General features: G+C 37.3%; 1 protein-coding gene across 1 annotated transcript in view; it reads right to left on the bottom strand.

The window, feature by feature from the left end:
* Positions 1 to 1,504: 1,504 nt before the first annotated feature.
* Positions 1,505 to 18,198, bottom strand: part of cachd1 (cache domain containing 1) — a 73,492-nt gene continuing 56,798 nt past the window's right edge. Inside the window, exons 14-27 of the mRNA XM_084128435.1 lie at positions 18,020 to 18,162; positions 17,610 to 17,791; positions 17,255 to 17,365; positions 16,317 to 16,439; positions 14,200 to 14,299; positions 13,863 to 13,979; positions 13,419 to 13,579; positions 11,815 to 11,901; positions 10,996 to 11,112; positions 9,893 to 10,044; positions 9,458 to 9,619; positions 7,769 to 7,846; positions 5,642 to 5,743; positions 1,505 to 2,950 (exon numbers count right to left, since the gene is read on the bottom strand). Of these exons, the coding sequence (XP_083984561.1) occupies positions 2,703 to 2,950; positions 5,642 to 5,743; positions 7,769 to 7,846; positions 9,458 to 9,619; positions 9,893 to 10,044; positions 10,996 to 11,112; positions 11,815 to 11,901; positions 13,419 to 13,579; positions 13,863 to 13,979; positions 14,200 to 14,299; positions 16,317 to 16,439; positions 17,255 to 17,365; positions 17,610 to 17,791; positions 18,020 to 18,162 (1,883 nt within the window). The 3' untranslated portion in view covers positions 1,505 to 2,702. The remainder of the gene's footprint in view (positions 2,951 to 5,641; positions 5,744 to 7,768; positions 7,847 to 9,457; positions 9,620 to 9,892; positions 10,045 to 10,995; positions 11,113 to 11,814; positions 11,902 to 13,418; positions 13,580 to 13,862; positions 13,980 to 14,199; positions 14,300 to 16,316; positions 16,440 to 17,254; positions 17,366 to 17,609; positions 17,792 to 18,019; positions 18,163 to 18,198) is intronic.

Below are 18,198 nucleotides of genomic sequence, written 5' to 3'. Positions count from 1 at the left end.
AAGTGCTTTGAAACACACTGTTCCAAATAACCGATTCACGAAAAAAAATGATGCTGTCCCCCTTGGACTCAATTTAACAGAAGTGCTCCACTTTTATTCCAACCTCACTGTGTGCTTGCAACTGACGTTTGGGTTAAAATTATCCACCAAGGATCAACGGTGCTGTAACACTGTGTCTTTTATGACCTTGTATGCAAATCCCAGGCAGCGCGCGAGGAATGCCCTGCACTTCACATGACCTTATTTGCCCGTTATGCATGTGCACCCAAAACTGTAAATGTAGGACAGAAATGGGCTGATGACGTAATAATGGAGCAGACTCCTATGTTAATCCTGCCCTGTAAAGCCCACTGTTTTGCATCATTTACACAGACAATTCACTGTATGCAGTCATGTCTTTTCATATCAAATCTTTTTTTACAATGTTATAATGTGGGTTATAATGGATATACTGAAAAGAAATACACTATAGAGAAATAGTGGTGCACTTGAATGCAAATGCTTTTCCATTAGAAAGATGTAACGTTGATAACTGTTAATTGAGTAATAATATTTAAAGGACATCGGGGCTAGTTGTCAAACAGGGAAGCTAACACTTGGGATACTTCTCAGTAACTATAAGGTCAAAAGACCAGTTACACAAATGTATGTTGGTTTGAGACTAGCTCAAAACATTAATTTTAATTTATCAGAAAAGATTTCCCCTTACCTTATATAATGTGCAAAAATCAATGTGTTTAATCAACTGAATATTTTTTCCTTGGCAATAACATTTAAACGTTTTTTTTGTAGCCAAGACTTTAAGACGTGCCTACACAGAAATTGATTTATTCAGTAACCCCACCCTATTCACTGGAGTAAAAAGTGACAACTAGCCCACAATCCTCCTGGGGTGGTTGAATTATGAGCTGACTGAAATCTTCATCCACTAAGTATTGAAGTTACTTGCTCTGTAAAACATTTGAATAAAGCTAATATGGGACCTTTTCATATGACGCTAAATGCAGAACTGCATATAAACACAAATGCCAAATTCTGCATTATCATCACTTATTTTTGGAATCACAGCAGATACCATATAATGACCAAACGGTTTATCACTTTAACCCTGCAATATATCTGAATATCATCTTTGAAAGTGTTATATGACCAAATAGAAATTATAGCTGCACACGGACTGAACCTTTAAGCACATAAAATATGATTCATAGATGTGATTCAGCAGTCTCTAAGGTACACTTGCTTAAAACTGTCACTGTAACAGATTGAGTTTGTAATTTCACAGGGACATGGCTGGACAGAACTTATACCAGACTTCTGTATCATATGAGAAAAGTTGACTAATCACTTGACTCGTCACAGATACATTAAAATCATAAACTATTCATTAGCCATTTCCCTCACCCAAATATCAATGCGATTTAAGAGCATATGCAGAAAAACTCAGCTCTCATGAACCCAACTCACTAAACACTGACAAAATAAAACACTTCCGACGAGGATAAAAGATTTGTAGTGTATGACACATTTATAGCTACTTTGTTAAATTTTAGATGTATATACATGGTATATCATTTCATTCTGAAAACAATAGACACAATCCCTCTAAAACCATAGGAGCACAATGTCTACATATCAGTAGACAGGCAGTTGAGTAAAAGTGCACATGGGTTTAGAAGGATCTGAAAAATATCATGGCATTCCATCAATACTGACTAATGACTTAAAAAACAATCGACAACATTAATGGAGACGATCCATCTGTGGCATCACACATCCATCGCATTCACACACAATTACGTACACAAGCACCAACACATGCGCACTCGGTTTCTTTCTCTCTCGTACACCAAATGTAAAATAATCAGGCAGACAGAAACACGACAAGAGCTTTCACACACACGGTAGCAGGACTGAGCATAGTCTCTCTCCCAGTCATCTTTTAACAAATTTCAAATATCCTGCACTGGGTTTGTGGCCCAGAACACCTTGGTCACATTGCACAGTGTCTTGAAATTCACCATCATGTCATACCGTCAAAAAACAAACAAACCAGAGTGACAGCTCATCAGAATACAACACTTTTTCACGTCTCCTTGATGTGCAGCACAGGCATTCATGTCTATTGTTCCTTGAAATGCTTTGTTTTCTCTCCCCACATGAAATTCTCATGGCATGTGTGAGACTCAAATGTGCCATGAATCGAATCCTTCAAGGCTGCTACGCAGTCAAAACGAGGACAAAAAAACCAGAGCCGGGTTCTAAAATGGGCTCCACAGGCCAAGTAGAAAGCTGACAAATTCAGTCAGTCAATTTCTCTTTTCTCCCCATTCATTTATCTCCATCTCCACTCCTGTTAAATAAATAGTAGAAAAATAATCCTTTCATCTTCATTGTTTCTTGGAAAAATAGAAAAAAAAAACAAAAAAAAAACAAGGAGCTTTGTATCGTATGCACCTGCCAAATCCACTCCCCTAATGAGGGAGGGTCAAATGTTCACCCCCCATGGTCACTAAGCACAAAACACCTCTGACCACCAGCAGTGGATGCCCAGGGAGAGCTGGGAGTTCAGGTTCTCTCCTGTTTTTGGAGGATGCAGAGCCTGACTGGAGGGCTGGCTGATGTTCGTGGTGGTGGATGCAGATATCAGTGGCATTAAAAGGCAGGGTTGGCGGGTTGTTTGGGGTCAAGGGTGGGCCGGATCAGCACTCGGCGTCCACGCTGTGCACGGTGACGGCCGCCTGGAGATGGTGCGTGTGCAAGTGCAGGGGGTGGTGCGTGTGGGGGTGCCGATAGGGATGGAACTTATGGCTGAGAAGAGCGGCTGTCTGCGGAGGAGTGTCCAGGTCGAGGTCCTCGTCGTGATTGCCCACATCAACGCCCGCCGATAGAGGATCGTTGTTGCCGGGCGGGTTCTCGCTGTCCTCCTGAGGGCTCATGGTGCTATAACCTACATATAAATACATATGGAATCACAATCAATATTTTCCCGAAACTACAGTATAAATAAACTTTGAATCTAAAATGTTCTACTAGTATAGCTAACAGCTTTTTGTATCTCTAAAGCAGCAGTTAGAAGAGAAATTTCAAACTGAGACTTCTGTAGAAACTACGGATCGAAATCATGAGCACTTTAGTCCCTCGTTAAACTAATCATTTTAATGAATCATAATCCATTCTAATCTCATAGTCTTCACACGGATTACACAAAAATTACAAATCTGACAGTAATTAAAATCTGACATGAGTCATTTTTTTAAAGCAGCAATATTGTATAATATTATTACAATTTACAATAACTGTTTCTGTTTTAACACATTTTAAAATATAATTTATTTCTGTGATGGCAAAGCTGAATTTTCAGCATCATTACTTCAGTGTCACATGATCCTTCAGAAATCATTCTAATATGCTGATTTGCTGCTCAAGAAACATTTCTTATTATTATCTTATATAGTTGAAAAGAATTTCAATATATATATATTTTTTTTTTGTCTTTGGCATCCTTGCCAAATAAAGCATTAATGTGTTTTTTTTTTTATCTTACTGACCCATAACTTTTGAACATTATTGTATATATATACAGTAGTGGCCAAAAGTGATGACATTTGTGATATTTTTAAATGATTACAAATTTGTTAAAGATTTTGTAAGCATATTTCATAGTTGAGCTTGGAGTCAATTGTTTTATTTGTGATAACGCAATGAAACGTCAAATTGTGCTGACATAATTTTGGCTGTCATACAAAGAAATTATGAACAAGCAAAAACAAGGGAAAACCAACAAAATAATAATAACTGATTATGTTCTAGTCAATATATTATTTTTCCTGTGTGCCTTTTGTTTTTCTATGCATTGTTTTTGGATAGTAAAATAAAACCTGTAGCTGTAGTTTACCATTTTTTTGCCAAATAAATTTGTCAGATAAATAAATGCTCTTCCCTCATATTTAAATTATTTAAAAATATAAAATATTAAAACTTGTAGGTTCATTGAAGACACAAATCTCCTCTGGACATTAATTTTGGCCACTAATTGTATACAACAGTAACTACACAAACACTATGAACAATACATATATTGGATCAGGGATACAAATAATGTTTTAGCTAATGCAATGCAATATTATAATTATAAAAACAGCTATATGATATAAGTGCATTGATACAGTAGCAGAAATGATTATAACATTTATGAAGTTGTGGTGCAGAGTAATGGCAGTAGTCCAAAGAGGAAGTTTTGCATTGAGGAACAATATCCTGATGCCTACTTCCTACTACACCTATTATTATACAGGCAGTTTTAAATATACAGACTTGAGAGACTATATTGAATATTTCTACACAAATAAATAAAATGTGATTAGAAACTTGATGGTGAGAAATTTTAACTTTAAATCTTGATGTTGAAAAAACAAGCTCAATGTCAGTGCTATTTGTCAACTACCCAAATCCATTTTCCTCTGTCAAACTGCTACAGTTCCTGTTTAGACAACAATGCAAACGATACAAAGAAGAAAATGACAGATTAGACATTTTCTGCCAACTAAATGTATGGTGGGAAAGAATCTGGCAATGGCTACAAAAACTTGTGTAGGAAACTTGTGTAATAATGTCACAGCACGTCCTGAATTAAATGACGGTAAAGTACAAAGAGCACAAAAAAAGACTTGTCCTGCTGTCAAGTGGCCAAACGTCCAGCCGCATTTGACATTTGAAACAGGATCGGAGGTGAAAAGAAAGGTCAGAAACCTCTGATGATCCTGACTTTGATCAATGTTTGCATGAGCGGATCTGGAATCAGCTTTGAAAACTCTGCAGTGAGAATGAAACAGCTGGAAGACTGATTCTAGATCAGGATATTTCCCTAAACATATCAAAAAGTACTAAAAAGCATCTTCCTGGCAGTAAACACATCTCTGTTTAGAAAAATTCTTTAAACCCCGTTCTACAGCGAGAACTCGTATATCTACGTTGCTCCTGGCGAAAACTCTGTGTTGGTGGAGCGGTAATGAGTCAGAGCGCAAGGAAAAAGCTTCAGCGCTGTGTTCCCGCATACACACACTCAAAAGCCAAATCGATATTGCTTTAAAACAACCCCTTAAGCTGGATGACTGAGCAGGCGGTGGGAGGCGACCTTTAACCCAGCCAAATAAAAATACAGGGAAGAAACTTCTGTACTTGGTCTTTGCCACCTCTAACTGTTCTCGCATCTCTCAATCTACCTACTTTGCCGTCTTTCTTCCTCCGTTTTTTTTCATTGCACCTCTCCTTGTGGAATAGGGCTGCCCTTTCTCCTCTTGCTGGTTACACAATGATCTCCAGAAAGCCTCATCCCTGAGGAGCGGCAGATTTAGCATGCACTGTAGACTCTGTGTAACCCAAGCCTGGAGCTGCCAATGAAATGGACGCTGAACACAAGCATACACTGAGCTCCTGGGGTAGGCTTTGCTTTATTTCAATAATAAAACTCACAATATATTTTCAGGTGAGAAATCTGATGGTGACGCTTTTAAATTTTTCCTATGACCCTTGTTTCAAAAGGATCTTTTCAAACCTACAAATATATTTTTTCCTTTAGAGTTTAAGAGAAAAGTGCACAGACACACACACACACACACACACACGCACGTATGCTTACCGTGGTCACTTTCTGTCCCTGACCGGCCCCAGTATCTCCGCCGTCGTTCTGGACTGTGTGTGTGCCTCTCAATAACAGCAGCAATAAATCGAGTGTTACTGACTGTAGAGAGAGAGAAAAAGAGCCAAACGGTCATATAAGAATAAAGCACTTGGGTCTAAGGCTGACCAGCAAGAGTACAGGAAATTTAAAAGGCAATAACACACTTGTAGATATTTCTCATATAAAAGGTTATACTGAGGATGAACTCCGTAAACAATGAGGAAAAACTCAAAAAGATGTCTAACTCAGACTTCCAAAGCACCATAGTGTATATTATGTGCACTGTATGTTAAATACATTACATAGATAGTACAGTGTGTTAAAGTACCAGTCAAACTGCCTGGTTTTGGTTCAGGTTCATGCATAATGGATTTTTAATTCAGGTCAGGCAGGTAATTAATTACAATTTGTATCATTATAAATAGTTTGGGTGACAGTAACAATGTTTTTATCATTAATTAAAGCATTACGCAACATGAACTAATGACCAATGATACATTTTTGCATCTATTAATCTGTTACATTTCAAGCTGTATAAATGAATATTAATGTACAGGGTGGGCCATTTATATGGATACACCGTAATAACATGGGAATGGTTGGTGATATTAAAGTCCTGTTTGTGGCACATTAGTATATATTAGTACACACCACCCATCTTGAGGAGTTTGCCCCCTCACATATACTAATGTGCCACAAACAGGACTTTAATATCACCAACCATTCCCATGTTATTACGGTGTATCCATATAAATGGCCCACCCTGTATAATAAACTAACACAATCTAACAATGAACAACAGTATATTTTAAAATGACCAACTCAAGGTTATTAAGTGCCATAAACTGTTGTTTGTTCAAGATGTCTTTACAACAAATTGAACTGTTTTGTAAAATGTTACCATATTTTCTGTTTTAATTAACTAATTCTGCATATGCACAAACATTCTTTGAGTCAGAGTTCAGAAAACTGTTGCCAAACAATTTTAGGTGTTTCCTTCAACTTAAGGGAATCTTTTTTGATTTAATTCCCAAAGTTAAACTCAATTTACACCCTTTTTGGCGTAATGTTGATTACCACAGAAAATAATTTGGTAACACTTTAGTTTAGGGTTCAATTCTCATAATTCACTAGTTGCTTATTGGCATGCATATTACTAGGATATTGGCTGTTTATTAGTACTTATAAAGCACATACTGTATTAATGCCTTATTCTGCATGACCATTTTCTAAATCCCTTAATCCAACCCAATTCCTAAACTTAACAACTATCTTACTAACAATTAATAAGCGGTAATTAAGAGTTTGAGGCAGAAGCCGTAGTTAATAGTTAGTTAATAGTTAGTTAATAGTGAGAATTGGATCATTAACTAAAGTATGACCAATAATTTTGACCTCAATATGTTTGTAAAACAAAACTCAGTTATGCACTTAAAATGGTTGCCCTATAGACTTCCATTGGAAGTACCCTTTCAGGCGATAGTACGAGCATTAGTACAACTTTTTCCTCATTTCCAATTCTTTCCACTGATAATCAGGATTATATCCATACTAACTGTTACTCATTCATTTAGATTTCTTACAGTTATGCATAATGATTCATAATATACATTTCTTACAGTTATGCATAGCACAAAATTGAATTAAAACAACTCTGTGATGTAAATCAGATGGTATTGAAAAAGATTCTGATTACAGAATGTGCAACAGAACAAGAAAGACGATCAGGAACACATTATCGTATTCTCACTAAAGATGAGACCAATTACGACATCAGACTAACCCACATGGCTGTTTGAGGCAATTATCAAGCAAGAATGACACAGTACCATTGTGAGCATGAATGCTCGCTTTTTGCTCTAGGAGACTAAAACAGCACACCATACACAAAGAATTCAAGGATTATCATTCATTTGGTGTCTAATGCACTGAATCAGTGAAAACGGCATTAATGGTAAGTATAATACTGCAGATTTGATGTATATAAAAACCCTCAGTGTAATTACTTATGCAAAAATGGGCATGAATGTGTTGTCTGTGCTCATTTGTGTGCATCTGTGCCAGACAGGCAGGCAGGTATCTTACTTATTCCTCTGTCTTCGTGACTGTCTTCATCACGGTCGTCTCGCTCATTGTCCAGGTTGGACATCCGAACAGACATCTCTGATGAAATAGAGAGAGGGAGACAAGACAGGCAGAGAAGAAGATTAGAAAGATGAAGCAACCCTGGACACATTTGATGTAATATACCTTTCTCTTCTCTTTTGGTCCACAGAAACAAAAAAAACAAAAAAATGCCCACAAATGCCAATCAGATATTACAAAACTGAAGGGAGCCAATTCAAGGGAATATAACATTCTGGTCTATTCAATTACAATAAAGTAGACTCTCTCAGACAGTTCATGTAACTGCAAATAAAAACCCGGTTTAAATAGCATCAGACCAAAAGTTATGAATCCTAGTCGTGCACATACAGTATAGAGGCGGAATTGGGAGCATTACGGAGCAACTGCAAGGGAAGAGGGAATTAAACTCTTTAAATTACTTTTATATCCTTCTAAGGTCCTTTTAGCGGTCAGCTATGCTTTAGTATCTCATTAGCACAGGGAGTAGCACACTTTAAAAGGAAGTGCACTCAATGATTGTCCCTCATTAAAGTGAGTTTTGCTTGCTCTGCCTCTAAAACGAATTTTCTTTTCAGGCGGACATCACCAGACTCTTTGTCAAGAGATCACTTGTCACCTTCTAATCAATTCTCGATTTATAAAGTCCCAGCCTACATTTTTAATACCTGAATATCACGTTTCACTCTAAATATGCCACATAATGGAAGTAGCACTGGTTGTAAGGGCTGTGTCATGTTGACTTTGATTCAATAACCTTTAACATTCTTTTTTATCCAATGCTACTGTAAAACCTAACAATCAAATTTACTAAATGAAAAAAGTTCATTTTACATAAATATTACTCAAAGTTCATTGTACTTAATAGAAAAAAATGTGTGTGAACTCAATAAATGATTATATTAAGCAGAACTTAAATAGAATGAGTTACAACAGCATATTTCTAGTTCCTAGCATGCTTTGCTTCTGACTGTTAAAGGAGAGTAAATGTCAAGTCAAGTCACCTTTATTTATATAGCGCTTTATACAAATACAGATTGTTTCAAAGTAGCAGTGATAACAGGAAAACTATGCATTTCGGCTGTTGTTCAGCTAAAGTCAATTCAGTGTTGATTCAGTTCTGTTGTAAAAATCATCAATTATTAAATTAGTTCATTTCATCTTTAAAGCAGTTCTGCAAAAAAATATGTAATCGTCCAGCTCAGTTCAGTTCTAATTCAACAGCATCAGTACAGTCAGTATGTTGCATTATTTAAAACGCAAAAGCTGTGCACTCTTGAGCACAGTGATAGTCTCTGTGATTTGACTGTACATGCAATTGTGCATGTGCTGATGCTAGTTAGCAGTTAACAGTGAAATATCATAGTTAATTTAAAGATTCCGATTTTAATGGTTTAATGCAATTTAATTAAGTTTCAGCTACACAAAGTATTTAAGTGGAAGTATAGTTGAATTTAACATTATGTGGACTCAAATGGAATAAGTTGACAGTACTCATAAACATTGGTTTTTAAACTTAAATGGTTCCAGGCAATCGTTTTCCAAAATGGTTTTACAGTGCAAACTATTAAAGTAAAATAATAATGACAAAAGAGTCAAACATTATTTCCAAACAGCACCAGCCCCAAGCCTTAAAGTGTCCAGACTCACCCTGTGCGGCCAGCGGGGACATGTGCTGATGGCTGCGACGGTGGATCTGGTGCCTATAGGCATACACAGCCAACACCAGCACCATGATGCATCCCATAATCCCTCCGGCTACTGGCCCCACAGGCGCACTCTTGATCATGTTCAGCGAAGCCAACTCCTCGTCTGCACAGAGACAAGTAGTACAAAAATAATTATATAATGAAATGAAATAATCAAATACAGCATACACGCTAGCAAAAATCCTCAAGGTACAATGTGTGACTCATAAAGTCAGTGTAATTCCAAACGTCTGAGCATATATTTCTAAAACAGCAAAACACAAAAACAGAAACAATTAACTAGTTCCCTTCCCTCTACTATTTACCAACATATGCTATTATAAACATAAACTATGTATTAATAAACTCCAATAAGTGTGACTTAATAGTAGCTCACCTATAATGCCCAGTCCGTCCACATAGGGACTCTTGGCACCCACTATCCCTCCAAAACATTCCTTCTGCAGTGCACAGTAAGGCTTATCCAGGAGGGTCTTTCCATCGCTGTCCACCATACACCACTCACAGTCCAGAACACCAAAACAGTCACTGAAACCCAGAACATATATATTACATATATAAAGTTTAAGGTCGTGAGATTTCATTTAGTTTATAAAAAATACAGGAAAAACAGTAATATTGTGAAACATTATTACCATTAAAAAGAACAGTTTTCTATTTGAACATATTAAAAAAGTTATTTATTCCTGGATTGCAAAGCTGAATTTTAAGCAGCCATTACTCCAGTCTTCAGTGTCACACAATCCCTCAGACAATCATTTTAATATAAATGCATATAAGCACTTTACAAAGTAGATTATATTTATTGCTTATTTCCAAAAGTTGTGAATATGTAAGGGATAATGTAGAGCGAGGCGGTTGTTATAGCGAATACAACCCCGACAGGCTGATCAGGATCAGTCTTGAATCAGCCTGAAGGGGTTGTATTCGCTATAACAACCGCCTCGCTCTACATTATCCCGCTTATTACATGGCTACCTACCAAATAAATCAATAATTTGACACAAAATATTGATTTAAAAAGGAGTTTATTGATTTAAAAACGATTGTATTGCTTCCGCTAAAGAAAATAGTCCGTTCCGTCTCTGCGGTTAGAATCCTGCGTCCATAGCAACGCTCTGTTTTTCATGGCAACGGTGTGTTATACTTAGCAGCGGTCTGTTATCAAGAAATAATAGACCGCATTCTACATTAGAATTCAACCAAGCCATGTAATAAGCATATTTAACATCTAGTCACACAAAACACAGTTCTGGTTCTTTGAGTCTACAGTGAACGAAAGCATGCAAATCATTAAAGCACATAACTCATCATCAATATCTAATATTAGCAGATGTTGCCTGATCTTGAGAAACACACATGCTTTTTGTTCTGGTCAGCAAAGGTTGTGAATAAGTGAATAAGTGAAATGAGAATCAGTATTACTCTCAGAGACTCTGTGTTTCTGTTAAGGGCAGGCTGATACAGTATATGGCGTACCTGCTGGTGAAGCGCTGGCTGCATCTGGTGTTGATGCACTGAGGCAGAGTATCCTGTAGACTGGGCTCAATTACAGTCAAAGACAAAGGCTCCTGGTGCACGTCGCAGCTTGGGTTTCTGCACACATACACACACACACACAGTAGTAAGGCAAGCTGAGTCAGTTAGGATCTAAATACAACATGGAACTCGTTAAACTCAAAGCTATTTGTAATTACTAACAGTCTGGCAACAATGTTGTTCTGTAGATAAATGACTTGCAACAGACAACAAATAATGAACAATATTTATTGTTACACAATAATACCCAGCTCTCTGTAGTAAAGTACAGATGTATTAGTATTCAATTGTACATATTTTCACTAAATGAACAGATGGCGCAGTGACAGAAAGGTAAATGCCTTGAGATCTCTCAGCTGGGAATAATGCGACAAACCTGAACGTGTCTAAATGTCTATTGAGGAACAATTCTGAGCTGAACGGCTAATTCAGGACACAGGTGGCTGGATATCTATTCATCGTGACAAACAAGAACTTGATGAAATGACAGGCAGAAGTGCGTGTGTGTGTGTGTGTCTCTAAGTGTGATTCATTCCAGTGCGATTCATTCCAGTGCATGCTGATGAGAATCTGGACATGTTGTCCAGTGATTAATTTATGTATCATATATCGTTGCAGTCTATTCTCCAAGCACTTAAGGGGCAACCTTTGCATCCTAACACATTGTGTACAACATGTAACATGGTTTAAAAAGGCTTAATGTCTACTTTTACATGTCTGTCTATAAATAATGTGTCCTGAAGAGCAGCAGTGGTTTACCTGTTCTCAGCGTTGGTGAGATTGCCAGTACATTCGTTCACCTCTAGAGGGCATTCACAGGGGCACTCACATTCATTCTGCTCCATTCTGTGGAAGATAGGAATATACTGAGAAAGTCTGTTTGAAGGTCTTTTAACCTGGAACTATCAACTTGACTATTATTTATATATAGTGACATAAAGACCCCATAAAAGCAAAATTTGAGTTGTGACTTTTAGTCCAAGTCTTCACCTTTGAAGCAACCTCCTAAAAGTTGATGGAAATATTTTTTGCAGTTAAATGCATTTTAAATTTACAGTTTTTCTGACAACAGAAAAGTGCAATCAAATGTTCATGGTTCATGACTGTAACCATAAACTGTAAAAAAAGATGGACCGCACATTTCTGCTTCCTTTCAGAGAAATGTAGAGAAATGAAGCCAAAATGTCCCAGTAATGGTTGTTGCCGATTGCGTTGTTAGGCGCCCGAGTCTGGTGGTATCAAGGTCCCGTCCAGACTCAATAGCAAGCACAGCTGTCAATCATGATATAACACCCCGTTTTTATAGCATCAAAAAAACAAACTAAAACCAAACTTATTAGAAAAATGAACACTTGAACATACGTCTGTGTGTTAAGAACTACCTTAAATGACCGAAACGATCTTTGGAAAAAAACTATTTGAAGTGTAATTGGATTTTTTTTTTTAGTTCGGCTCAGGTCCCATTCGAATACATGGAGAGGGCGGGGTTTTTGACCTATACCGCAGCCAGCCACCAGGGGGCGATCAAAATGCTTTGACTTCACTTTTCAGGACTTGTGCTGGACGTTCCAGTTTCTAGGAAATACACTAACACAGGATGGAAAACTCAAACCATTTCATTGGGCCATATGAGAATGAAGGAATTTTAAGTATAGACAGGTACATTATTAGTATAAAGTGTAATGAAATATTTTTGCATTTAATTTAATTGGCTATAACATTTCTATTACAAACTTCTTATATTCATGAAACACACACACACAATAAATAAATAAATAAATACCATTCCAAATTTTTGGGTCAGTAAGTTGTTTTTTAAAGAAATTAATACTTCTGTTTAGCAACGTATTACTTTGATTAAATAAATTGTTGTTTTAAACTTTCTATCCATCAAAAATTTCCCCCCCCAAAAAAGGATCAAGGTTTCCACAAAAACATTAAGCTGCTTTAAGCAATTTTTTTTAACATTGATAATGATAAGAAATGTTTCTTGATCACCAAATCAGCATATTAAAATGATTTTCTGAAGGATCATGTGACACTGAAGACTGGAGTAATGATGCTGAAAATGTAGCGTTTCCATCAATTAAATAAATTATATTTTAAAATGTATTAAAATAAAGAAAACAGTTATTTTAAATTGTAATAATATTTCACAATATTACAGTTCTTGACAATATTACAGTTCTGCATTTTTTTATCAAATAAATGCAGTTTCACTAAAACTGCATAAGATACTTTTTCAATAACATTTAAAACAAAAACCTTACTGACCCCAAACTTTTGAACGGTAGTATAAATAAAGCTATGCCTTAAAATTTACATAAATTAATAAAAGTTCTGCTTCAGAAGTTAAACATTACCTGTGGCAGTTAAGACAGAGCCGATCCACAGTACTGCAAGCACAGAAGGCCAGTGAATCACAGGTCTCATTCACAATGCCAGCAAACGCATTGGTTCCTGGGATACGGGTGAGCCGGTACTTTGAGCAATGACTGCCATGCACTAGGTTTGTCAGATCACCCTTAAAAATCACAAACACACAGAAAGGCATCAAAGAATTATTTGATTTCATAAGTCTTTCACTCTATACATACAGTTTCTGAATAAAAAGCCACAACACAACACAAAAAAAAAAAAAAAATCATATCTGCTATAGCTGCTATTAAAATAACCTCCACTAGGTGGCGGCCAAACATCATTAATATAAGAAACTAACTAACCTTATTGTAAAAACGACGGGGATTGTCCCTTAAAACTGAATTTTCAGTAGCTTTGTATGACATTATTAATGTGACTCCACTCACCACAATGCTGGTGTTGAACTTGTAGAAACGCTGCACGGTACGATCACTGAAACTGTTACACAGGTTCTTCTTCACAAAGTTGGGGTGGTTAAGAATGTCATTGGCCACTAGAGGCTCCTAAAGCCAAACAAAGCAGGAGAAAATAAGCTGATGAACTCAAGAAGCTTGTTTTCTTTTTAAGTTTCACCACCAGGCATTGAATATAATATGGCTAAATATGAAAAACAGTCCCATTTTCCTCAGGGCAAAAACATAAACTAACAACAACAAAAAAACTAAAGAAAATTTTTCTTGTTTAAGAGTGGTAAAGTTAGGCCTGAGATCCACAATTCCTTACCTTATGAGTAATATGTTGCTGTTCTGCAGGAGCGTGGCCCTTCGGATCGATCAGGGTCGGATGGGCCACCAGATATCCTCTGTCCTCCATGATAAAACACCTACACATATAAATATAAAGACCAAGACAAACAGGATCAAGCAACCAGAGCCAGTACACAGATCCAAGATGACATTTAGAGGGGAAAGGTGGAAGGAAACAGTAGATGGCTTCCTGTATGTTCATAGAGTACCATCTGCAGTTCAGAACATTATTGTGTGGCACACTGAGGCATTCCACTTCACTAATCCGGTTTAATGACCATAGCACTGAAAACTCAAAGAACACTGAGGCCTCCACGGCACAGACAGATAAAGAGACAGAGAGAGCGTGAAGAGGGACAAAGAGAGAGACGAACTGGTAGAAATAGAGTTAAGAAAAAAGAAAAAGGGAGGGAAGAGAGGAATGAGAGGGAAGGGTAAAAGAGAGAGAAAAGAAGGGGGCACTGGCACCTAACATAACAGGATGTGTCTGGAATGCAGCCCTAATCAGCTTATCTCCCTTTGTGTCTTTCACTCAGTCCTGAAAATCTTACTCCGTTTCTTCCATGGCATTTATATATTGCATCAGTAGGGTTTATCTGCCGTGCTTGCAAAGGCAAGCATTACTATTGCTAATTCTTAAGGTTAGAACGTTGTGTCCTGCAGACATGAATGCTAGAGCAAATTGTACGGCTTATTGAGGAGGTGTGTCATTATTTTTTATAAGAGATTGGACATGGCAAATTAAAAACGTGCATAGACTTAGACTTGCATGTAAAGGCATGTATATGGTCGAACCAGCCATTGGCAGCTTGGACATAAAGTGCACACTAGGGGCTTAGTGATTATTAGTGAATAGATGCCTTAGTGACTACATAAATCAGATTTCCATTTGAATATGATACATAATCATGAAATCAATTATATATATATATATATATATATATATATATATATATATATATATATATATATATTCAAAGCCCCTTCCACCCACTTTTTTTAATTGACAGAAATAAGGAATCTCTATTTACAGTTTAAGATAATTAAAAAAAACCCATTAATTGTAGAATTCCAGAAATTTAGGTGAATTAAATTAAGAAGTATCTTGATTTTTAGTTGTTTTAGGTTTGTCTTGTTTTAAAACATTTAGGTCATCTTAAACTTTGTTCCCCTGGTTCAGAACCACTGATCTAAATAATATATTTAAATATGCAAATATGAAATATTCAGGAACTGCATCTAAGATTAGACAGGGACAATAAATAAAATATACTGGAAATTTTACTTTTTTTTATTTATTTATTTTATATTTGAATTAACGCACATGAGAAAGTGCTAAAAATCTGCAAAGACGCAGTCTATTCAAGCAACATTCTCTCTCTTAAAATGTAAAGGAGTGTAACCGTTAACATCATAATGTATACTGTCGCACAAAACATGAGCTCACTGATCAGTCTGCCATTTTTCCTCGGCCATTAATCATCAGATGCTTTTATAAATATATTTGTTTAGTTATGTTTTAAAAAAAAAAAGTGTAATGGTGCGATGCTCAAATATTTAGTAGTGCATCCCTTTTAACTTGGCACTCATTTATTCTGCAACTAGGATATCATAAGCAACCACCTAGCAATAACGCCACCTTGACTACCACCACAGCATCCTAGTATTGTTGCTGCGACTTTTGCATGGGCAAGCACCACTCAATACTATTAGATAAATACAAAATAAGTATCATTGTTCCAGTCTTTAAACTTTTCCCTTCTTATCTCTCCCCTCTCTCTATGTTCACCCCTCCCTCACTGTTTCTTGATCCCTACCTCAGATCTTTCTCATTCCATCCCCTTCTATCATAAAAGAGCGAGCTTAGAATCATGCAGAGAAGACTAAGTGAATGCCTCTTTTCCAACAGAAGCAAATCTGATTAGTTTCATTTGAAAGAGCTTTAAAGAGCCTCCGTGGGGCATCGATAGCTTCAGGCACTACGCTGGACACCACTGCCGGCACACTGGGGTCTTGGCAGGCACTAGAGAGTTTGAGAAGAACCAAACAGAAATGAGTTGGGGGGTGGGGTTGGGGTCAGTGGGAAGGCCTTACCGGATTTTGTTGCCCTTGTCTTGGTTGCAGATGGGCAGAAGATCAAGCAGAACTTTGTAGAAGTAGCGCAGAGTGAAGTCAATGCCCATAACCGCTACCGTGTAACCAGAGGCCATTTGGGAACTGGGAAAGGAGGCAGATAAGCGTGTTGAACAATATGAAGGATGAGGAGATCTACAATATCATGGGTCACCGCAATAGAGCTTTATATCAGATCACACACTCCATATTTCCTCATTTCCTCCTCTTAAGAGAGAACTGATTGGAAACCATGGAGGGAAAACATACTTTATCTACACCAGACATTCTGGAACACTGCCAGTTTCAAACAGCTTCATCATATCTCTAAACACACACGACTATACACACACACTGTACCAAGCACAAAGCCGACAGTGATAAGGCAGTTGTTTTTCAATAGCAACAGGTACTATTACGTACTATATATGCTATGCATTCTTCAACTAGACAGAAAATCCACAAAAAATTGCTATTTAAGAAAATGTGACTAAATTAGTTGTGCAATTGATTTGCTCAATTTTTACATTAAAGGGACAGTTCACATTCATGGCATTTTGCATTTCTCATGGCGTGTGAGGTCTGAATGTGTGTAAATGAGATTTGATATGGAATAAAAAAAGACTTTTCACATAAAGTTATTGTATGACTTCAGAAGACTTTTTACATAGCGCACAAGACATATGGACTACTTTTATGATAGTATGGTGCTTTATTTTAGTAATTTTAAGAGCTTGACAGTGTAAAGCATCAGCCATTTCATTGTAGGGAAAAGCAAACATCTTGAGAATGATTAAATTCATTCAATAAATGAATGCTAGTTTAATAAATAAAATCATGTGTTTAAATCAGTGGCTCTCAAGCTTTTTGACTCGAAGACACTGTCTCTCCAACACATGTTTAACCCTTAAACAACTGACCTTGAGGCATGGATGGTGTGGCTAATGGTGACCACATAGCCCGCCCCACCAACATCCAGGTAGGGTCCAGTAAAAGTGATGAGACCAGGATTGGCTACAGCATGTAGGTACCTAAAAGACAAAAAGGTCAATGGTTAAACCACATTTTAAACAGAAATTACGAATTTATTAAAGTTTAGGATCATACAATCTTTGTATTAAAAAAATACACCCTCATTTGAGGTGCGTGTATGGCTGCATATGAACTCGAAATAACTCCTTGGGAATCTGACTGTTTGCTCAACAGACTGTGAGAACTGTTCACCAGTGTCCCACTAGGAGTTTGAAGACCTCCATCCTGAGGCTCAAATCTTACCATCGCCTCCTGGTGGGATCGAAGGCTTTGTCCATGAGCGAACCGGGGTAAATCCGCAGCACCCCATTGGGCGTTGCTATGTAACGCCTCACAATGTAGCAGTTGAGGCTGCTCATCTCCATAAGACTCATCCATTCATCTGTCACGTGACTGGTGGCCATCACCTCGTTCCTCACAGAAGACTGGAAGACCAAAGGAGGGGGGGTGTTAAAGAATTCTACTTATCTGAGAATCATATTGAGTGGTGCACTGCATTTCCCTAATGGAAAAGCAGAATTAAAGAGGAGAGGAACACTGCCAAATAACAACTGCCAATTAGGACTGAGAAACTAACCATGATTGAGTCATTCCCTGGTTGGCTATGAAACATGTATTGCTGAGATGGGCAGTAAGTGTGTGTTTGTGTGTACCTTAAGGCCCGGGTTGGCTATGAGCCGGGTGTTGTCACTCAAGTAAGCAGTGTAGTGCTCCACCATGCGCTTGGTCTCCGGCTGACTCAAGTGCTCATATGGAGAGGAGAAACTACCAGCAGACAACATCACTGTGGGACTCTCTGAGAAAAAAAAAGAAAAAAAAGAGAGATGAATCA

The sequence above is a fragment of the Abramis brama genome, assembly GCF_963993115.1.
Source record: "Abramis brama genome assembly, chromosome: 11".
NCBI classification, from domain to species: domain Eukaryota; kingdom Metazoa; phylum Chordata; class Actinopteri; order Cypriniformes; family Leuciscidae; genus Abramis; species Abramis brama.
This window is presented reverse-complemented; position numbering and strand designations above follow the sequence as displayed.